Source organism: Camponotus vicinus, unplaced genomic scaffold (assembly GCF_025532165.1).
Source record: "Camponotus vicinus isolate PSW18456_S1 unplaced genomic scaffold, iyCamVici1.0 SCAF_10, whole genome shotgun sequence".
NCBI classification, from domain to species: Eukaryota; Metazoa; Arthropoda; class Insecta; order Hymenoptera; family Formicidae; genus Camponotus; species Camponotus vicinus.
This window is the reverse complement of record NW_028141946.1, coordinates 16,317,400-16,336,172: the sequence shown is the minus strand read 5'-3', so window position 1 is coordinate 16,336,172 and position 18,773 is coordinate 16,317,400. Positions and strand designations below refer to the sequence as shown.

Genomic DNA, 18,773 nt, shown 5'->3' with positions numbered 1-18,773 from the left:
CCTAAAGGAAGAAAAATTTAAGGTTAAAAACAATACGATAAAGCACAAAGGAAACACAATTCAAAGTAGGAGACAAAGTATTAGTATATGACGAAACACTACGACGTGGAAGATCAAAGAAACTAGAATCACTATGGACAGGACCATATACAATTCTAGAGAAAAACTCCGATGTGAATTATACAATAAAAATGGGAAGAAAAGCGATACGCATGCACGTAAACAAATTAAAGTTATTTATAGAATATTAAAAATATAAAAGTACTTACCCTGGCGAGCGACCATAATCACGACCAATGGGGGGCATCCTCTCCGGCAGCCGGGGAAGAGGCACCACCGGCATACGATGGCCGCCCCCGCCGAGCCTTAAAAGTCATTCGACACGACGACGTCCCCGCAAGGCGACAAAGTCCTAGGCCTCCTGCGCTCGGAAAATGTCCAGGAAGTCCCACACCCAGTGCAGGGTATCCCTCGGGTAGGGCACTACTTCGTGCACACTTCGCTCACCAGTATGAACATTTAACACAATCCGCAAGGACAACGGGCAGCTCGCGTACACACGCATACACGCCCGTTCAAAGCGGTCGCGCGGCAAAGGCGGGCCACACAACGCATTTCGTGCCGCACCTGGCACAACATTTTGGCACGGGCCACACAACACTTCATCCCTATCGTCGGATAACTCCTCCGACGAGGTGGGATAACTGGTATCAGACATCCTCACTGTTTACTTGTACAAATACTTGAAAACCTTCCTACTAAAGAGACAGCGAGAGACTGAAGCTCGCGAAAGAATATAAAGTATAGCGAAGCTAGTCGACAAAATTAAAACTAATCCCACACTGATAAAACTAGCCAGAAACGAAAAAATATGACACTCGCAGAGTGCATAATATAATACTTAATATATTAAATTACAGAACACTAACATTAGAGATCAACCCCGTTCTCACCAAGCAAGACGAAACCCGTCTTCCGTTTGAAATTGAAGAATTTAAGCACAACCCAGGAATCTACTACGAGAAAATCGGAGATCTACATCAAATTAAGAAGACTTGGAAATTAGTAATTAAACTAGATATAACTGAATTAAATGACAAAACCTGGCAATTAAATAAATATGTGCAACAAACGAACGAAATATGTAAAAACATAAAATCCGAAAATTACATTAAAAGAACGTGCGAAAATTTAAAAAACATTATCAACAATGATTCCAATACACTAACTAAAATAATAAAACTAATAAATAATCTATATAAAACATCATCAGACAGACGCAGAGGTCTGATAGATGGAGTAGGCTCAATAACTAAAACGTTATTTGGACTTATGGACGCGAATGATAGAAAACTAATAAATGAACAAATTCAACTATTACAAAATAATCAACAAACACTAAAACACGTCGCGAAAAATCAAATAAAAGTTCTGAACACTACCATAATCCACTTAAATAAATTAGAAAATATGTTAAATTACAATGGTAAGTTAATGAATCACTATATTAGAGAATATACAACGCGAGAAGAAATAGACGAACATTTCACTGTAATTACAGCAATGCTAACAGATCTAATCAGAGACATACGAGACGCGAAAGACATTTTAGAATACCTCACATACATACGCAAAGGCATAATGCATCCGCTACTAACACCAATAAATGAAATAATTTCCCATTTAAAAGAAGCCGTTTTACAGTTACCGCGAGGTTCGTATTTTCCGCTCGAAATAAAATACGACGAATGGTTAACAATAGAAAATTATATGAAAGTAAGCGCGTACTGCGACAAAACAACTATATACACAATACTAAAATTTCCAATAGTCGCGCAACCAATGTATGATATTCTGAATGTAATATCGTTACCAACATATAATTATGTAAATAAATTTGCGTACACGAAAGTAGAAAATAAATTAATTGCAATAAATAAAGATATGCGTATATATGTAATCTTAACAAAACAAAATCTAAACGATTGTATAAACAATAATAACCGATATTTATGCGAAAAAAGTCAACCAATATACCATGTAAGCAAAAATACACTGTGCGAAATTAAAATGTATATACGAGCACAAGATTATCGCGAACAGTGCAACATAGACTATACGATAACAAACCGCACTATATGGATTACGTTACAACAGCCACACTCTTGGCTATATTCGACTGCATCCGAGCAGCAAATTGTAATAAATTGCGATAACCATTCTGAGTATAAAAGGATACTCACAAAATAAGGTCGAATTATTTTAAACGACAACTGTAAACTGACAACTGCAGACATGACGATACAAACAGAAACGATTACATACAGAACGAATGTAGAAACATTTTTACTAGAATTCAATATAACAATTTCCCGAAACATTAACGAATCAAATGACGAACGAAAATTTAAAGACGTAATAAATAATCCTCTAGAATTAAAAGAACTAAGTAACAAATTAGAAGAAATAAATAAAGATTTAAACAATAACAAAAGGAATTCATTTACCCAATGGCTTCCAGTGGAATAACCACTATAATTATTATAATACTAATAGTATGGATAATTGTCCAACACAAGAAAAAGAAATCTAAACGACCGACTGTCACAATAATAGACGAAACTGACAAACTATACGGAATGCCTAGACCAATACTAAAAAGAAGCAAGAGCACACGATTCTAGAATAAATAAATTTTAACTTAGAGATAAGAAACGATTATAATAATAAACATTGTAAACGGGAAATATATTGTATTTAAAACAGGGATAGATATATGTATAGAAAAACTCCGTTTAGAACCTCCGTTTTTCTTTTCCAACGGGGGAGGGATGTTATAGTCCGAAAGATTATAACTTTATTTTACTTTATTATTAATAAATTTTATACGATTAGAATGCGATAGAATGTTCGCGAACCGCGTAAAATCGCTACCTCAGCGAACCACGCGCGAGTTCGCCAGAAACGTGAAAATGCCAACGAAGGGATTCGACTTTGAACCTCCTTCGTTTGCACTTGGACTTGACCGCCACGAAAATCTTCCATGATCATATATGGTCATGTCGCTAGGCGATCCCCTCCAAAATACCCCTAAAAATGAGGTGTTAAAAACCGTCCACCGCGAGTCCGCGGCGGACAGTCGTTAATGAAAAATCAATTAACAAAGAGTGCGAATCTGGGGTTAACCGCTATTTTGTGCATCAAACACGTAATATAAGTTTGTTAACACTTAAAATCTAAGAACGAGACGATTTGAGGGAAGACGATACTAAGGAGAGAAGGCTTAAAAGAAACCGATCAGAATAGACTAAGTATATGTATTTGAAAAAGTTATAGTTATAATAATAAAAACAAAAAGATTAAAGATAAAAGGTCTTGAGGCCTTGGTTGGTTTAATTTCTTCGGCAACCTCCTACATCTCGTGCCGCACCCGGCACAACACAACATACGTTTCGTCACATATATTATTGTTTCTGGTTTTAATATTCATTATCTCCTTTTAAATATTTTCCTGAATATTGTTATTGCTATTTCAGTTAAAATCGATAATTAAGCTTCAATTAAATTTTACGTAAGTAAATGTATATACACATATACAGAATGCTTCACAATCGCGGTAAAAATTTTAATGTATGTTAGTGTATTTTAGTGTATTTTAGGGATAAAATAGAGTTAAAAGTTTTAATACGAAAATATTGCAACTACAGTAATTTTTGAGTTGTAAGCGACTAGTTTGCCAATATCTTTGATATCGTGTAACTGGTATAAGAAATCGTGAATTTGCGCGTTCGGATATTTCGTAATAGTTCATAATATTTCAGATATATGTATATATATATATATATATATATATATATATATATATATAAAATAAACACACGTAAATATATAATCAACATCTATGTATTAAATTTGTAATACAGAAAAGTAATACAATATAATATGTAATATAATATAATATTAAAAATATACATAATATTATAATATGAATTATATTGTAATATAAAATATAATATTTTTATACAATATTATACAATACAATATTTTTCTACAATATTATACAATACAACATTTTTAATATTATATTGTATAATTAATATTATATTGATAAAATACAATTAAATAATTATTAACTTTTATATGACGTTAGTGAATAATTAAGTATATACATTTGTAAATATTATAATAATCATTTATGCTGTATTTTTAATTTCTAAATAGTAAAAATATGATTATTCAATTATTGAATAAAGACTGAAAATAATTTATCTGTTTTTCGATCTCCGACCAGCGTGTTTTTATCTTGTATTCAACATATAACGTGATTGAATTTTCCACCTCCTCTTTTACGAATGTCTTTATCTAAATTGGATTATTTTAATAATTATCATCAATAAATGATTTCGTATTTAATAATTGCACTGTCATACATGCAAAGTATTATTATAAATAAAATTCATGAGAAATATTATATAAAATATATAATAATTATAGTAAAAAGTAAATTTTAAAATAAAAATTTAAAAAATGTAGAAATTTGATTTATTTAAAATTTACCTCATTCAACTGTTCCTTAGAATACGCATTGTTAATTATAACAATTAATGTTACAATCTCATTGACTTTCCTGAAGAATAAAACAATACGTTTATAATTAATTCGTACAGTAAATCTTCATCGTTCTTCGTCTATGTGTAGTATATCTTTATCAAATAATATTGTTACCTGTGTCTTATTATTTTGTAATTTTTTAATAAACTTGTAAGCATATATTTAGTATTCCTCTCAATGACAGAAAGAAAAATATTAGCATTTAATGCATAAGCTCGCTCTATCGGTTCAAGTTGAACATGGGATAAATTGTACTTTAAAATTTGTGGTAATAATACCTTATTTGTGATCATTTCTAAATAATTGATTATAATTTCAGAATTTTTAGTGTAAGCCAGACATTCTAAAATTGTATCATTTTCTTTCATATAATTATTTAAAACTTTATTCCATGTATCACGATCTGCCGTTTTCAAACCATTACAATATGTCCACCTCTTCCGTCCAGGCAAAAGTCTACAGAAGACAGCCCAGAAAAGAAATAAATATCTTCTAGCGAAATTGTGATAATAGTTTCTTTAATGTTTTATAAATAATTATTGACATAAGTGATAACTAATTTCTCAAACATATGTAAAATATAAAAAGTATTCCTATAAAAAGAATCAAATATTATGAAAAGAATTACTTGTTTTCTTTAGGATTTGCTAGATGCCATTTCAAATGACGCGTAGTTTTTTTTTCGCAAGGAAAATCACTTATAATACATTCCCACTTTGCGAGTTCTTGTTTTAAACATTTAGTATGATCGTTAATGTTATTTTCGTCATACAGATTCCAGTAACTAAACCTAAATTTCTGCATAAAATCAAACCTTAGCACTCCCTAAAATTTAATAAGTATCATTATATTTAGTTTATTCATTATTTACAAGAACAAATAAAATGTACGCGCAAATTTAACACTTTTACTAAATAATTTTTTTTATATTTCTTTAATATTTATGTGACTTCGTAGCATCAATATCATAATAACCAGATTTACTAATTTTTTATTTGTGTGTGAATAATTGTGTATATATTTTATCATCTAAATAAGTATGGATTTTATATCATCTAATGAATTCTTAATACATATATATCGACATACAAAGTGTTTCATAAGATTATGCTAACGCTCGTGAGTGGATAGAACGCAATAAACTCAACACAAAGGTCCTTTACCATTTTGCAATTTTCGCAATAATTTATTGAAATATTAATTAAAAATATGAATAAGCACACGTTTCGCGAGGTTAGATCGTAGGATATGCGCGGTAGGTGTGTCAACGGCGAGTGTCGCATAGCAATGGAAAAACAAAAGTCGAGGTACGCGCGATCAAGCTTTACGAGACACTCTGTATATATACTGTATATATACTGTATATATTTTAGTCTATGCATATTGATGTATCGATGATTTTGATGTATGATCAGTTATTTTCTTATTTTAAATCTGTGGCATATCAAATATAGATTTTAAGTATTTCAAACTTTAAATCAATTAATATTCTTTATAAAACAAGCATATACAAGTGGATTATTATGTATCACATTATTAAGTGTCATATAATGTAACAAAATTATCTCTCAATTATAAGTCAATTTCTCTGCAAAATGTTTGTATATTTTTAACACAGTAAACATTTTAATACTACAGAAAAAAATTAATGTAAGAAAGATAATTCTTATACTGTGTTCTATAATTTCCTAAAAACTCATTATTAATTACATAATTGATCATCAATTAGCATGTAAATCCTAAAGTGTTATTATTATAGGAAAACAACTTTATGAAAAATTCAAAATTTAAAATTGCGATTATATTAAATTTAAAGAAGAAAACATATGTAAGGACCTTTTGAATTTAAATTTCTGACTTTTGAAGCCAAAAAAATAAATAATAATGTATAATTAATTTTTTTTGTTCAGCTTACTACATGTATCTATTTTTTTAAAATTCATTATTATGATACGAAATCGTTATATTATGCAGAAATAATTGGTTTAATGGATGATATTTTATAAAAAACTGTTTATATATATACCTTGAATTCAGGATAAAAATCCAAGAATGGGAAGATATTCGACAAAAATTCAAATGCTTTGAACATAGGATACCATGCTACATAATCTCTTTCCTGTGCCAAATAAGAAGCGAGTTCCCAAAATACGGAGAATTCAAGTTCCTTCTTTATCGCAAAATGAAACGCATCATTGATGATTTGCGCTCGATTGAGAACATGTATATTACTATATTTTTCAGAATTTAAGTATTGTGCAATTTTTCGCCAATTCCCAATATCATAATTGACGCGATAATATCCTGTTATAAAATAAATTACTTTTGTTGATTATTAAATACTTTGAAATAATATATATTAATTAAACATATTTCGAGATGTTAAAGATATTAAATGTATTATTATAATTAGAGATGATTGCATTCTTTTTTCTGTTTTTATTATTTAACATAAAAGCTGTATCAATTCTACATTCTATAGAAAGAAATGAAAGCTTCACATATTACTATTAGTAAAATTTCAATATTCTTGTAATATCTTTTATTACGTCTTATATTATATATATGAGTTTTAACACATTTCATGATTATTTTTAATTAAAACTTATGTCATATGTGATATTTAATCTGATATACATGATAAATATATACAGGGTGTCCCATTTTAAAAGTTCCACCCTCATAACTTTTCAGGATCAACGTTTGAAGGAAAACGACTCGGATAAAAGTTGTAGGGAACAAAGGGGGCTATCTAATAGTGACCTTGGATTCGACATTAAAGGTCATTTTCAAGGTCATTTGAAGGTCAACTTCCGTTTTTTAAATGGGAACCCCTATTTTTTATTACTTATTCTTGTAGCTTATCTCGAGAGCTTTCCAAAACACTATAATAAAGTATTTTTTCATTCAGTACTTTTCGAGTTATGAGGCTTGAAATAATTTCTTAATTTTATATAAACCATAAAATATTTAGTAAAATATTCATTTTTCGATTATCTTACCTTAATACTTTTATGTACAAAATAATGAGAGGAATCAATTGATATAAAGAAAACACAGTTGTTTTTAAGAAAAAATATGAAATTGTTAATTGCAAATTACATATTTTTTCTTCAAAACAACTATGTGTTTTCTTTACACCAATTGATTCCTCTCATTATTTTGTACGTAAAATTATTAAGGTAAGATAATCGAAAAATGAATATTTTACAAGATATTTTACGGTTTATGTAAAATTAAGAAATTATTTCAAGCCTCATAACTCAAAAAGTACTTAACGGAAAGGTACTTAATTATAGTGTTTTGGAAAGCTCTCGAGATAAGCTACAAGAATATGCAATGATAAATAATAGGTTCCATTTAAGAAATTAAAGGTGACCTTCATGTGACCTACAAATGACTCTTCAAGGTCAAACCAATGATACAATCTTATGGCCCCCTCGAAACCAAACAACTTTTGTCTGAAACATTTTTCTCTCCCGGGCTTGGTTTTCGAGATATTCGACTGGATGGATTAAAATGGGCCACCCTGTATATATATATATATATATATATATATATATATATATATATATACAGGGTGGACCATTTAAGTTGATAATGCGAAATATCTCAAAAACGAAGCGTTGAAGAAAGAAATGTTTTAAATAAAAGTTAATTGACTTTAAGGGAGCCATAAGATGGTGTCATTGGTTTGATCTTGAAAAATTGTTTGAAGGTCACGTGAAGGTCACCTTCAATTTTTTAAACGGAACCCCCTATTTTTTATTACTTATTCTTGTAGCTTATCTCGAGAATTGCAAATTACATATTTTTTCTTAAAAACAACTGTATGTTTTCTTTACACTAATTGATTCTTCTCATTATTTTGTACATAAAAGTATTAAGGTAAGATAATCGAAAAATGAATATTTTACTAGATATTTTATGGTTTATGTAAAATTGAGAAATTATTTCAAGCCTCATAACTCGGAAAGTACTCAATGAAAAAATACTTTATTATTTAGTGTTTTGGAAAACTCTTGAGGCAAGCTATAAGAATATGTAAAAGTATATAGGGTGTTCCATTTAAAAGTTGGAGGTGACCTTCACGTGATCTTCAGGTGACTCTTCAAGGTCAAATTAATGGCACCATCTTATGTCTCCTTTAAAACCATATAATTTTTGTCTGAAACATTTTTTCGTATCTCGCATATTTTTCAAAATATTTGTCTGTTAAGTTTAAAATCACCCTGTATATATATACAGGGTGTCTCTGAGCACTACCTCACACACTTGTGAGGAGGTAGAGCGCAGTAAATTAAATAAAGAAGTCCTATTCCTTGTAACTATTTTTGCAATAATAATAGAAATATTAATTATTGAAATCGGACGAATGAGAGAAGTGCTCGACTGCTCGAGCTATAGCACAGCCCACCGTATCAGACATTGTCTGCTGGCGCGCGGCGAAACGTAAAAATGGCGATGGCGGTAACCACGGGTAGCAGCGCGCTGTCCCTCCCTTCGCCGCGCGCCAGCAGTAATTGGACAATTCTAAGAATTTGGATATGCAAGGAATTTTGTACTAATATTAAATGGTTTTGACTACAAACATGATATATGTATTGAAATATATATACTTGAAATTATATATAATTATATACAATAAATAAACAATAAAGATATAAATTTTTTATTCAATATTTACCAGCTTGTTGTAAGTTGAGAATAATCCATTCAGTTTTGTCAATAATGAGATGCAATTTTGAATGCAATGGTGTTAACCAAGTATTCGTCCAAGTTACGTTAAAATCGAGTTTCGACTCCGTAGTATAAGTAACAGGTATATAATATTGCTTCTCACTGAATTTGTTGTATAATTCTACTGATATGGTTAGAGAATCACTAGAATTAAAATAATTTCGCTTCACCTCCAACACGGAAGGATACCTCTGCATAATCCACGAATCTATCGTGTCTTTTATATTAAAATCATACTTGGGATTCAATTCAATCATCTTAGATCTCATAGCGTTCCATAAATGATCGGTAGTTGTTGCTTCGGGATCATTTAATCTATAAGATTTAACATTATGATAATTTTAACACTATATTAAAATTGATAAATAAATAATAAAAAAGAAAATCATAATTTACATAATTTATTTTCGCATTTTAATCTATAATGTAACTCCTACAGAGATAGAAATTTATGAACTTAAATATAATTGTATATACATATATATGTATACAGGGTGTCCCATTTTAAAAGTTCCACCCTCATAACTTTTTTAATTTTGATTGTAGAAAAAAATGTTTCAGACAAAAGTTATATGGCTTGAAGGGAGCCATCAGATGGTGGCAATGATTTGACCTTGGAGAGTCATTTGAAAGTCACGTGAAGGTCATCGTCAATTTCTTAAATGAAACTCTCTATTTTTTATTGCATATTCTTGTAGTTTATCTCGAGGGCTTTCCAAAACACTATAATAAAATATTTTTCCCTCAAGTACTTTTTGAGTTATAAGGCTTGAAATCATTTATTAATTTTACATAAACCGTAAAATATCTTGTAAAATATTCATTTTTCGATTATCTTACCTTAATACTTTTATGTACAAAATAATGAGAGGAATCAATTGGTGTAAAGAAAACACATAGTTGTTTTTAAGAAAAAATATGGAATTGTTAATTGCAAATTACATATTTTTTCTTAAAAATAACTATGTGTTTTCTTTACACCAATTGATTCCTCTCATTATTTTGTACATAAAAGTATTAAGGTAAGATAATCGAAAAATGAATATTTTACAAGATATTTTACGGTTTATGTAAAATTATGAAATGATTTCAAGCCTCATAACTCGGAAAGTACTTAATAAAAACTAACTTAATTATAGTGTTTTGGAAAGCTCTCGAGATGAGCTGCAAGAATATGCAATAAAAAGTAGGCAATTCCATTTAAAAAATCAAAGTTGACCTTCGTAGCTCCTCTACCCTTTCACCTACAAAAAAACTATTGATTTCAGGTTATAGTTCTCGTAAAACCAAGCAAATGTGGTTAGAAACATTTTTTTCTATCACCGAAAGCAGCCGAGTTATTCAGGTGGCCTCTTTTAGATGCGCCACTCTGTATATATATATATACAATTATATTATACACGATTGATTCGTGCATTTTATATGTTATAAAAATAATACAAATATATATACATGTACGTAGGCAGTTTGATAAGTGACTTTTATCAGAGATAGCACTCAAATCGCAATTTAATTTTATTTCTGATATTTGCCATCTTTTTAAAGTATACACACAAAGTTTCAAGTAGATCTGTCAAATAGAAATTTTTTGACAGCGTTATAAAGCGGTCAAGTTTGTGTTCTTTTGCTAAAATGAAAAAAATGGAAAAAAGTCAGTGAATCACTTGTGAACCATTCCATGCGACGGAGCAGAGTCCCCATAATATTTTTTTAATTTTTCTTCAGTTTCCTTAATGCTTTTTTCACGCAAAAAGTAATGTTTTATTATTAGCACACGAAATTCATTTTTTTCCATTTTAGCAAAAGAACACAAACTTAACCGTTTTATAACGCTGTCAAAAAATTTCTATTTGACAGATCTACTTGAAACTTTGTGTGTATACTTTAAAAAGATGGCAAATATCAAAAATAAAATTAAACTGCGATTTGGGTGCTATCTCTGGTAAAAGTCACTGACTTATCAAACTGCCCTCGTATGTAATATATGTATAATATATATTTTTTATAATATAAATTTTTAATAAAAATATTTTATATATTTTATTTATATATTTTTATAAATATATATTAATATATATTTATTAATAATTGTCTTAGCATTTGTCGTGACTGAATAAATAATAATTTTAATTTTTATATCACAAAGATTTTAGAGCATTTATATTCTATGTTTGTAAAACTAAATTCTCGAAATTATTCAATTGGAATTATTTGTTAGAAAATATATTATTATATTATTAATATATTAATATATTAATATACGAAGGTTGTTTGATAAGTTTGGTAAAACAGCAAGTAAAACACATTTTTTTGCAAAAAAAATCTATGTTATTTCTCATAGTTTTCATCGAGGTCACTTAGTCCAACGAATTTCCAATTTTTTAATACCGTCGGAAAAGTAGACTGTCTCAAAGCCTGCAATCTCGTTGACGGCGACGACTTCCTCATTCAACGAGAATTTCATTCCACCGAGCCATTTTCAAATTTGGGAACAGGAAGAAGTCGCACGGAATCAAATCCGGAGAATAGGGTGGATGAAGAATTAATTCGAAACGCAATTCATGTAATTTTGCCAATTTTTGTTTTTCTTCTATTTTTGTAACAATAGCCGAACCATTCGCTTCAAATGACTATCGAACGTAAACAACACGTTACTTTTGCCTGAAATTTTTTTTGGAGGGGTATAAAAAAGGGAATTTTAAAAGCAACACGTCACCAAATGAATTGCGGCGCAATTTTATGGAAATTTACCAAACTTATCAAACGAACCACGTTATATTATTTTATTATTTAGAAAATATGAATATCTATTATATATTTATTAAGAAAAATTCAAGTTGAAATTCAATCTCGACAAAAATCCATAAATATAAAATATCAGTATACATTTGAGATTTCAAATATCTATGTCTTGTAAACATTACAACCAGAGAAATATATTATTAAATTTATTATATATTTCGATTTCCTTTTCCTCTATGACGTATATTATTAAACGTTACAATACTTACTGATTGTGCAAATATTTGTTGAATTCCATTAAAAATATATGAGGTGGAAATATTTCTATTAACATGCGCCATATAATAGATCCTATAATGTTTGAAAGAAAAAAAATTTAGTATATTTAGAATGCCTTTACTGCAATGCGCAATAAAGATTTGTGAATATATCCGTAATTAATAAAACTAAATATATTACACCCAAAGTTTGTGTAATTAAATCTAAGTAAACAGCTATAAAAGATTGTTAAATACATTCAACGAAAAAATTTATAATAATAGATAAAATTTATAATAATAGATAAATGAATGATTAAATATTCGTAAAAATAATAAATTGGACAATTATAAGGAATCGGATAGTTTTTATATTTTATTATTTTTTGGAATTGATCTTTTGGAATTTTAGATAAACATGTATATTTGTAATTTAAAAAAAATTACGCACTATAAAATTATACAAAAATTATATAAAAATTAAATTTTGAAGTTGTCATTGTTATTGTAAATATTATAATAAAATATATTAAAAATATATTAAAAATAATAATAATAAGATTAAATTTTACAATTGAAGGACCTCGCATTGCTCTTATGGCAATTAAATTTCGATAAAATTTGCTGAAACTTTGGGAATATAGTTTATGTGAAAACAATAAAAATTAAAAAAATGTCAAAACATAAATGCGATATCGATTGATGAAGTCGTTTCGTCGCTATAAATCAATTTATTCAAATATCGAAATAAGGCGCTATTTAAATATTATTAAGGGAAAGTAAATAATATATTAAAATGATATACAGCTAATCATTTTTATTAATACATTTTACTACTATATTTACACGGAAAAATATGTGTGTCGCCGTATCGCCGCTGCTGTCGCCATAGCATTTGATATTTAATAAAATATAATTAGTTAAAAGTATAGTAATATAGATTTTTCTTAAGTCTCCTCCTTCGAATGGGAGAAGGGTACAACTTTCCTAATTGCTTTAATTAATCGCTTTAAAAGACTATCCTCTCAAAATAATTAAACACCTGTTTTATGGTTTTTTGTAATTTTTGAACTTGTTTTTGAAATATAGTGGATAGGAACTTTATGAAAACCCTATATATACATGCATGTATATTTTTTCCACGTAAATATAATATCTATATATTAATAAAAGTAATCAACTGTGTGTGTGTGATTCTATTCAATAATATATTATTTATTTTCCCTCAGTAGTAATGAAATAACGCCTTATTTCGACATTTGAACGCTTCTAGTGACGAAATGGCTCCATCAAATGATATCGCGTTTATTGTGACTTTTGATTTGCCACATAAACTATTTATTTCCAGAGTTTCTGCAAATTTCACCAAATTTCAAAATTCAATTTCCATAAGAATCGTACAGGGTCTTTTCTTTAAAAATGAGTTTTCTCAAATGAATTTTTTATAAAATTAACATTCGGAAATTTATAATTATTTAATTCTTTATTTATACAATGTTATACGCATACCTTTGATATGAGAAAGAGAAGAGTGTAAATAATTGTCATAGTAGTTTTTATATCTAATGGTAGGATTTAAGACAACATAAGTATTTAAATAGAGTAATTCATGTTGAACTTGGACTACAAATAAATCTATCATCCGGGAATTTGGCAGAACCTAAAATCAATTCGATATAATCATAAATAATTAAACAGGAAAAGTTTTTGATAAATATCAAAAATGGCATTATTATGTGCCATTGTTAAGAATAAAGTTTTTATATATGTTTAAGTATGCAAATATATTTTTCTGCGATAATATAAATATATAAACATGTGTGTGTGTGTGTGTATTCAGTTGTTATTAAATTTCTTTTGCTGGATTTCTAGAAATTTAAAAGACTTGGATTATCATTTCTTATAATTAAGAAATAAAACACAATATTTGCACAAATATTTAACAATTATCTACATTGCTAAACTGTTAATCATTTGACTGCGTATTCAAATAACGTTAGTAATAAAATAACCTTGTCGATAATGTATGCTGGATAAAATATATTAAATCCTTCGTTTAACCATGTATGACGCCATAAGTAAGTTGGTCTGAATATATTTCTAATATATTTTTGTACTATCCCACGTGTAATTAAGCGCGCAATTATTGTTTTGTATGCGACAGGATCTAGTTCTTCATTGTAAGTGATATCTGCTTCTCTAAAAATAATTATACTAATATGTATGAAAAATTTTGGATATTAATATAATTTTTTATGTAAATAGATTATAATATGATAGGTAATTAAAATAGTTATTAGTTTTTAATATATCTATTTTTAACTATATATATTACCGATAAAAAATGAAACCCAAAGTTTGTTCGATTTCATTTTGTAAATCCGGGATTACGACATGATCCACTTTGCTCTCAAATGAAACAGAGGTCCGCTCAAGTTCTCTCCTCAAAATAATCCAATTACGCATGTACATACTAGCGGAAAAAATAACAGTTTTCGCAAATTCTAGATGCGGTTCCGATTGTGGTCTGAACCATATGGATGAACTAATAGTTTCATCAATCGAGAGGATCTGATGAAAACCGGATACCAGAAATGCTACACTATCTATGGAGATCAAAGCAGTCTCGTGAAAATATGTCCATATCATATTATCGTTTGTCAATTTAGTTTCTCGTATCGGCATATTTGATAAAGCTTTGTATTTTGGATGATGCATTATGGAAATAACAAAAGTAATTCTTAATTCTGGCTTGTCCCAATATGGAAATATTTGCTGTTTTTTCGTTTGGTACCTATTTTTTCGCTGGATACCTGTTGCGATTAACCACCTGTCGTATTTTAATGACAAATATTAGATAATGACTAATTTTAGATAATTGTAAGTGTAGAATGCACAAATGTACAATTTCTTTTTGATATTTTAATATATTCTTCTACTTACTCTATTTCTTTATCTTCATTTATGTATGGAGTTCCGAAAGACTCTCTTACGATATTGATTGGGATTATAAAGTTTATATACAGATCGTATATTCCACGCAGCAAGACATCACCGAAATCGAGCAAGACAATATTGTTTTTATCAGGATTTATTGATTTTGTTTCATAAATCGTACCATATTTTTTCTTTAATTTAGATCTTATTATATTCGTTGAATTTAGTACATAAAAACTTATGTATTGTTTTGCATAAGAAATATTTAAAGTGATTATGCATTCGCTAACGAGATAATCATTGAGTAACATTAACTTCATGTTATAATGTATGGGAAATATATAATCTGATATATTGCTTGATTTGTTGTTTAATACGCTGCGCACGATTTTCGATTCTTCATCGATTCCTTTGATTTTTGATTCTTCATCATTCATAGAACTCGCTATTGCGATTATGGCAAGATATATTATACTATTACTTAACAATGGTTTTAAGAATGTCATGTTAAATTTCACTCGGATATCTATAAAAAACGTTTCTTTATTAAAAACAAAAGTATTTACAAAAAGTATGCAATAAAATCGACTTTTGTGTGAAAAAATGTTCAAGAGAATTTACTAACGTTTCATAAGAAAATACGATTAATTTAAAAAGAAATTAAAATAATACAGTTTAATATATAAAGTAATGATTAAAAAAGATAAATATAAATCTTATTGAAACGACATAAGAAATATTTTTCTCGGATTTGAATATTAGGAGACATGAAGTAGGTATTTCCAATAGAACAAGCACAATAAACATAACTCTTATTTATCTCAATTTAGCTATCTTTAAGATTTCTTCCAGTGCAATTACATATTTCGGTGTATAGACACACACACACACACACACACAAACACACACACACACACACATATGTTAAATTTAATTATATCTTAAATTTAAGCATTAAAATATGTATAAAAAATGAAGGAATATTCTCAACAAAGGGATTTTATACGTGATATGGACTGTATGTTTATTAACATGTTATTTTCAAGATCAATCTGTTCCTTAAGAAAGAAATGTATTAAAAACATATAAACAACAAACGTATAACGGAAGTCAAATATTATCAAATATTTGAAATTTTGATGATTTAGCTAATTGGATCAATCATTCGGACAAAATTCTAAAAAAAACTATGTTAATAATTTTATAACACATCTTTTTGAAAAAAATGTTAATTTTTCATTATTTGTTGTTTATTCGTTCATTACACACCCAAATTAGCATATCCTACTGGTCCTAGACATTCATTATAAAAAATATTTTAAAAACAAAACACAGGTAATATTATACGTTTTTGAGATAGATAATTCTATAGGTATAATATAAAATTAATTACAAAGTAATTTTATAGTATCAAAAAGAAATTGAGCTTATAAATTTTCTATATGTCAAAATGGTCGAAACATGCTATGACAGTACAAACGTAAATGTCTTGATTTCTATTAACTGTAATGTATGCAAAAGATAAAAATATTATTTACAATAAGATGAGTTAGTCGATTTAAAAATTAAAGAAAATATCTTTTACAAAATAAAAGCGTTACCTATTACTCCACACAATTTTGTATGCACATTTAAAGAAAGATAAATATTTTATTATATATTTAATATCTTACTCTATTACTTGAATCAGCCAGGTTTAATACCAGATTTAACACTAAAAGCATTAAATATATAAATAATAAGCGAACTTACCGCTTCAAGAGACCATTATAAACTGACGGCTCTGTCGATATATCTGACAGTATATAGAAGGTACGTAGTGTTATATAAATATCGTCTTGATTATACGTAGCATAGGATATCTTACACATCAACAGAAATCAATAGGTATATACTTTTAGTTTTTGTATTCCGTTTTCGTATATAAAGTTTTATTTAAAAGACTTTTAGAGACAATTTGTCTAGAAAACCATTCGCGAGAGAAAATTAATTGAAGAATCATATTCTCTATATATAAGATAAAAATATTTTACATTTTATATTATATCATTATCATAAAGAATTATTTCTTTTCAAGAATTTAATGTATATGGTAAAGAAGAATTGTTTATATCTTGTACTATTAAAGTATATTTATTTTTAAAATGTTTATTTAGATAAGATATTTATTTTTATAATTCATTTATAAGATATTTATTTCCTATTTATAACGATAATTTTTATGCAAGTTAATATATTGGTTGCAATCATTTGATCGCTATGGTCGCGGAAGATCCGTTCTTCCACATAGAGGTAATTCTAAATTAATCGGCCGTAGAGAGATTGGGATATCGTCATAATATAAGAGTACTTAATCGATTAATTGAATTTAATTTGGTTGTGTTATTATATTAAAAATTTCAATTAAAGCCAACATACGTTTCGTCACATATATTATTGTTTCTGGTTTTAATATTCATTATCTCCTTTTAAATATTTTCCTGAATATTGTTATTGCTATTTCAGTCAAAATCGATAATCAAACTTCAATTAAATATTACGTAAGTACATGGATATACACATATACAGAATGCCTCACAATCTCCGTAAAAATTTTAATGTATGTTAGTGTATTTTAGGGATAAAATAGAGTCAAAAGTTTTAATAAAATATTGAAACTACAGTAATTTTTAAGTTGTAAGCGATTAGTTTGTTAATATCTTTGATATCGTCTAACTGGAAATTAATAAATTCTGATTTTGCGCGTTCAGATATATCGTAATAGTTCGTAATATTTTAGTTATATATATATATATATATATATATATATATTTCAATTATATATATATATATATATATATATATATATATATATATATTTGTTTGTGTGTGTGTGTGTATGGTGCATTTTTATACATATGTACATACATACATACATATATACAATCTCTCTCTCTCTCTCTCTCTCTCTCTCTCTCTCTCTCTCTCTCTCTCTCTCTCTCTCTCTCTCTTTCTCTCTCTCTCTCTCTCTCTCTCTCTCTCTCTCTCTCTCTCTCTCTCTAATAAACACACGTAAATATGATCAACATCTATGTATTAAATTTGTAATACAGAAAAGTAATACAATATAATATGTAATATAATATAATATTAAGAATATACATAATATTATAATATGAATTATATTGTAATATAATATAATATTTTTATACAATTTATACAATACAATATTTTTCTACAATATTTTCTACAATATTATACATTTTTAATATTATATTGTATAATTAATATTATATTGATAAAATACAATTAAATAATTATTAACTTTTATATGACATTAGTGAATAATTAAGTATATACATTTATAGAGGGGCAGTAAGATCAATGCGTAGATCGATGAGGAGATCGATGAGGGGGGTTATAGTGGACGGAGTAGTCAGTGAGAAGTGACAGGGTCACAGTGAGTAATGGAAAGGAAGACAGAGGGTGGAGAGCTGGTGGAGGAGG

At 28.0% G+C, this 18,773-nt stretch overlaps 1 protein-coding gene and 1 long non-coding RNA gene across 2 annotated transcripts in view; one reads left to right on the top strand and one right to left on the bottom strand.

The window, feature by feature from the left end:
- Window positions 1–4,161: 4,161 nt before the first annotated feature.
- On the bottom strand, window positions 4,162–17,078 carry LOC145961066 (aminopeptidase N-like). Its single transcript, XM_083080905.1, has 12 exons — window positions 17,040–17,078; window positions 15,294–15,813; window positions 14,686–15,180; window positions 14,363–14,549; window positions 13,860–14,010; window positions 12,363–12,444; window positions 9,299–9,666; window positions 6,638–6,915; window positions 5,240–5,436; window positions 4,726–5,067; window positions 4,558–4,627; window positions 4,162–4,362 (listed from the first exon to the last, which is right to left on the bottom strand). Exons 2-12 carry the CDS (start codon window positions 15,791–15,793, stop codon window positions 4,237–4,239), a joined length of 2,796 nt encoding a protein of 931 aa, XP_082937031.1. The 5' UTR covers window positions 15,794–15,813; window positions 17,040–17,078; the 3' UTR covers window positions 4,162–4,236.
- A 1,562-nt stretch (window positions 17,079–18,640) lies between these two features.
- Window positions 18,641–18,773, top strand: part of LOC145961072 (uncharacterized) — a 64,776-nt gene continuing 64,643 nt past the window's right edge. The window contains exon 1 of the long non-coding RNA XR_014435554.1: window positions 18,641–18,772. This is a non-coding gene — a long non-coding RNA (uncharacterized LOC145961072). The remainder of the gene's footprint in view (window position 18,773) is intronic.

Excerpts from the sequence above, each read along its gene's own strand:
- LOC145961066 (XM_083080905.1), bottom strand. The coding sequence starts at position 15,793 with ATGACATTCTTAAAACCATTGTTAAGTAATAGTATAATATATCTTGCC. Across the intron at positions 14,550-14,685 it reads TTGGGTTTCATTTTTTATCG|AGAAGCAGATATCACTTACA; the intron begins GTAATATATATA and ends AATTATTTTTAG. Across the intron at positions 14,011-14,362 it reads CAGCATACATTATCGACAAG|GTTCTGCCAAATTCCCGGAT; the intron begins GTTATTTTATTA and ends AATTGATTTTAG.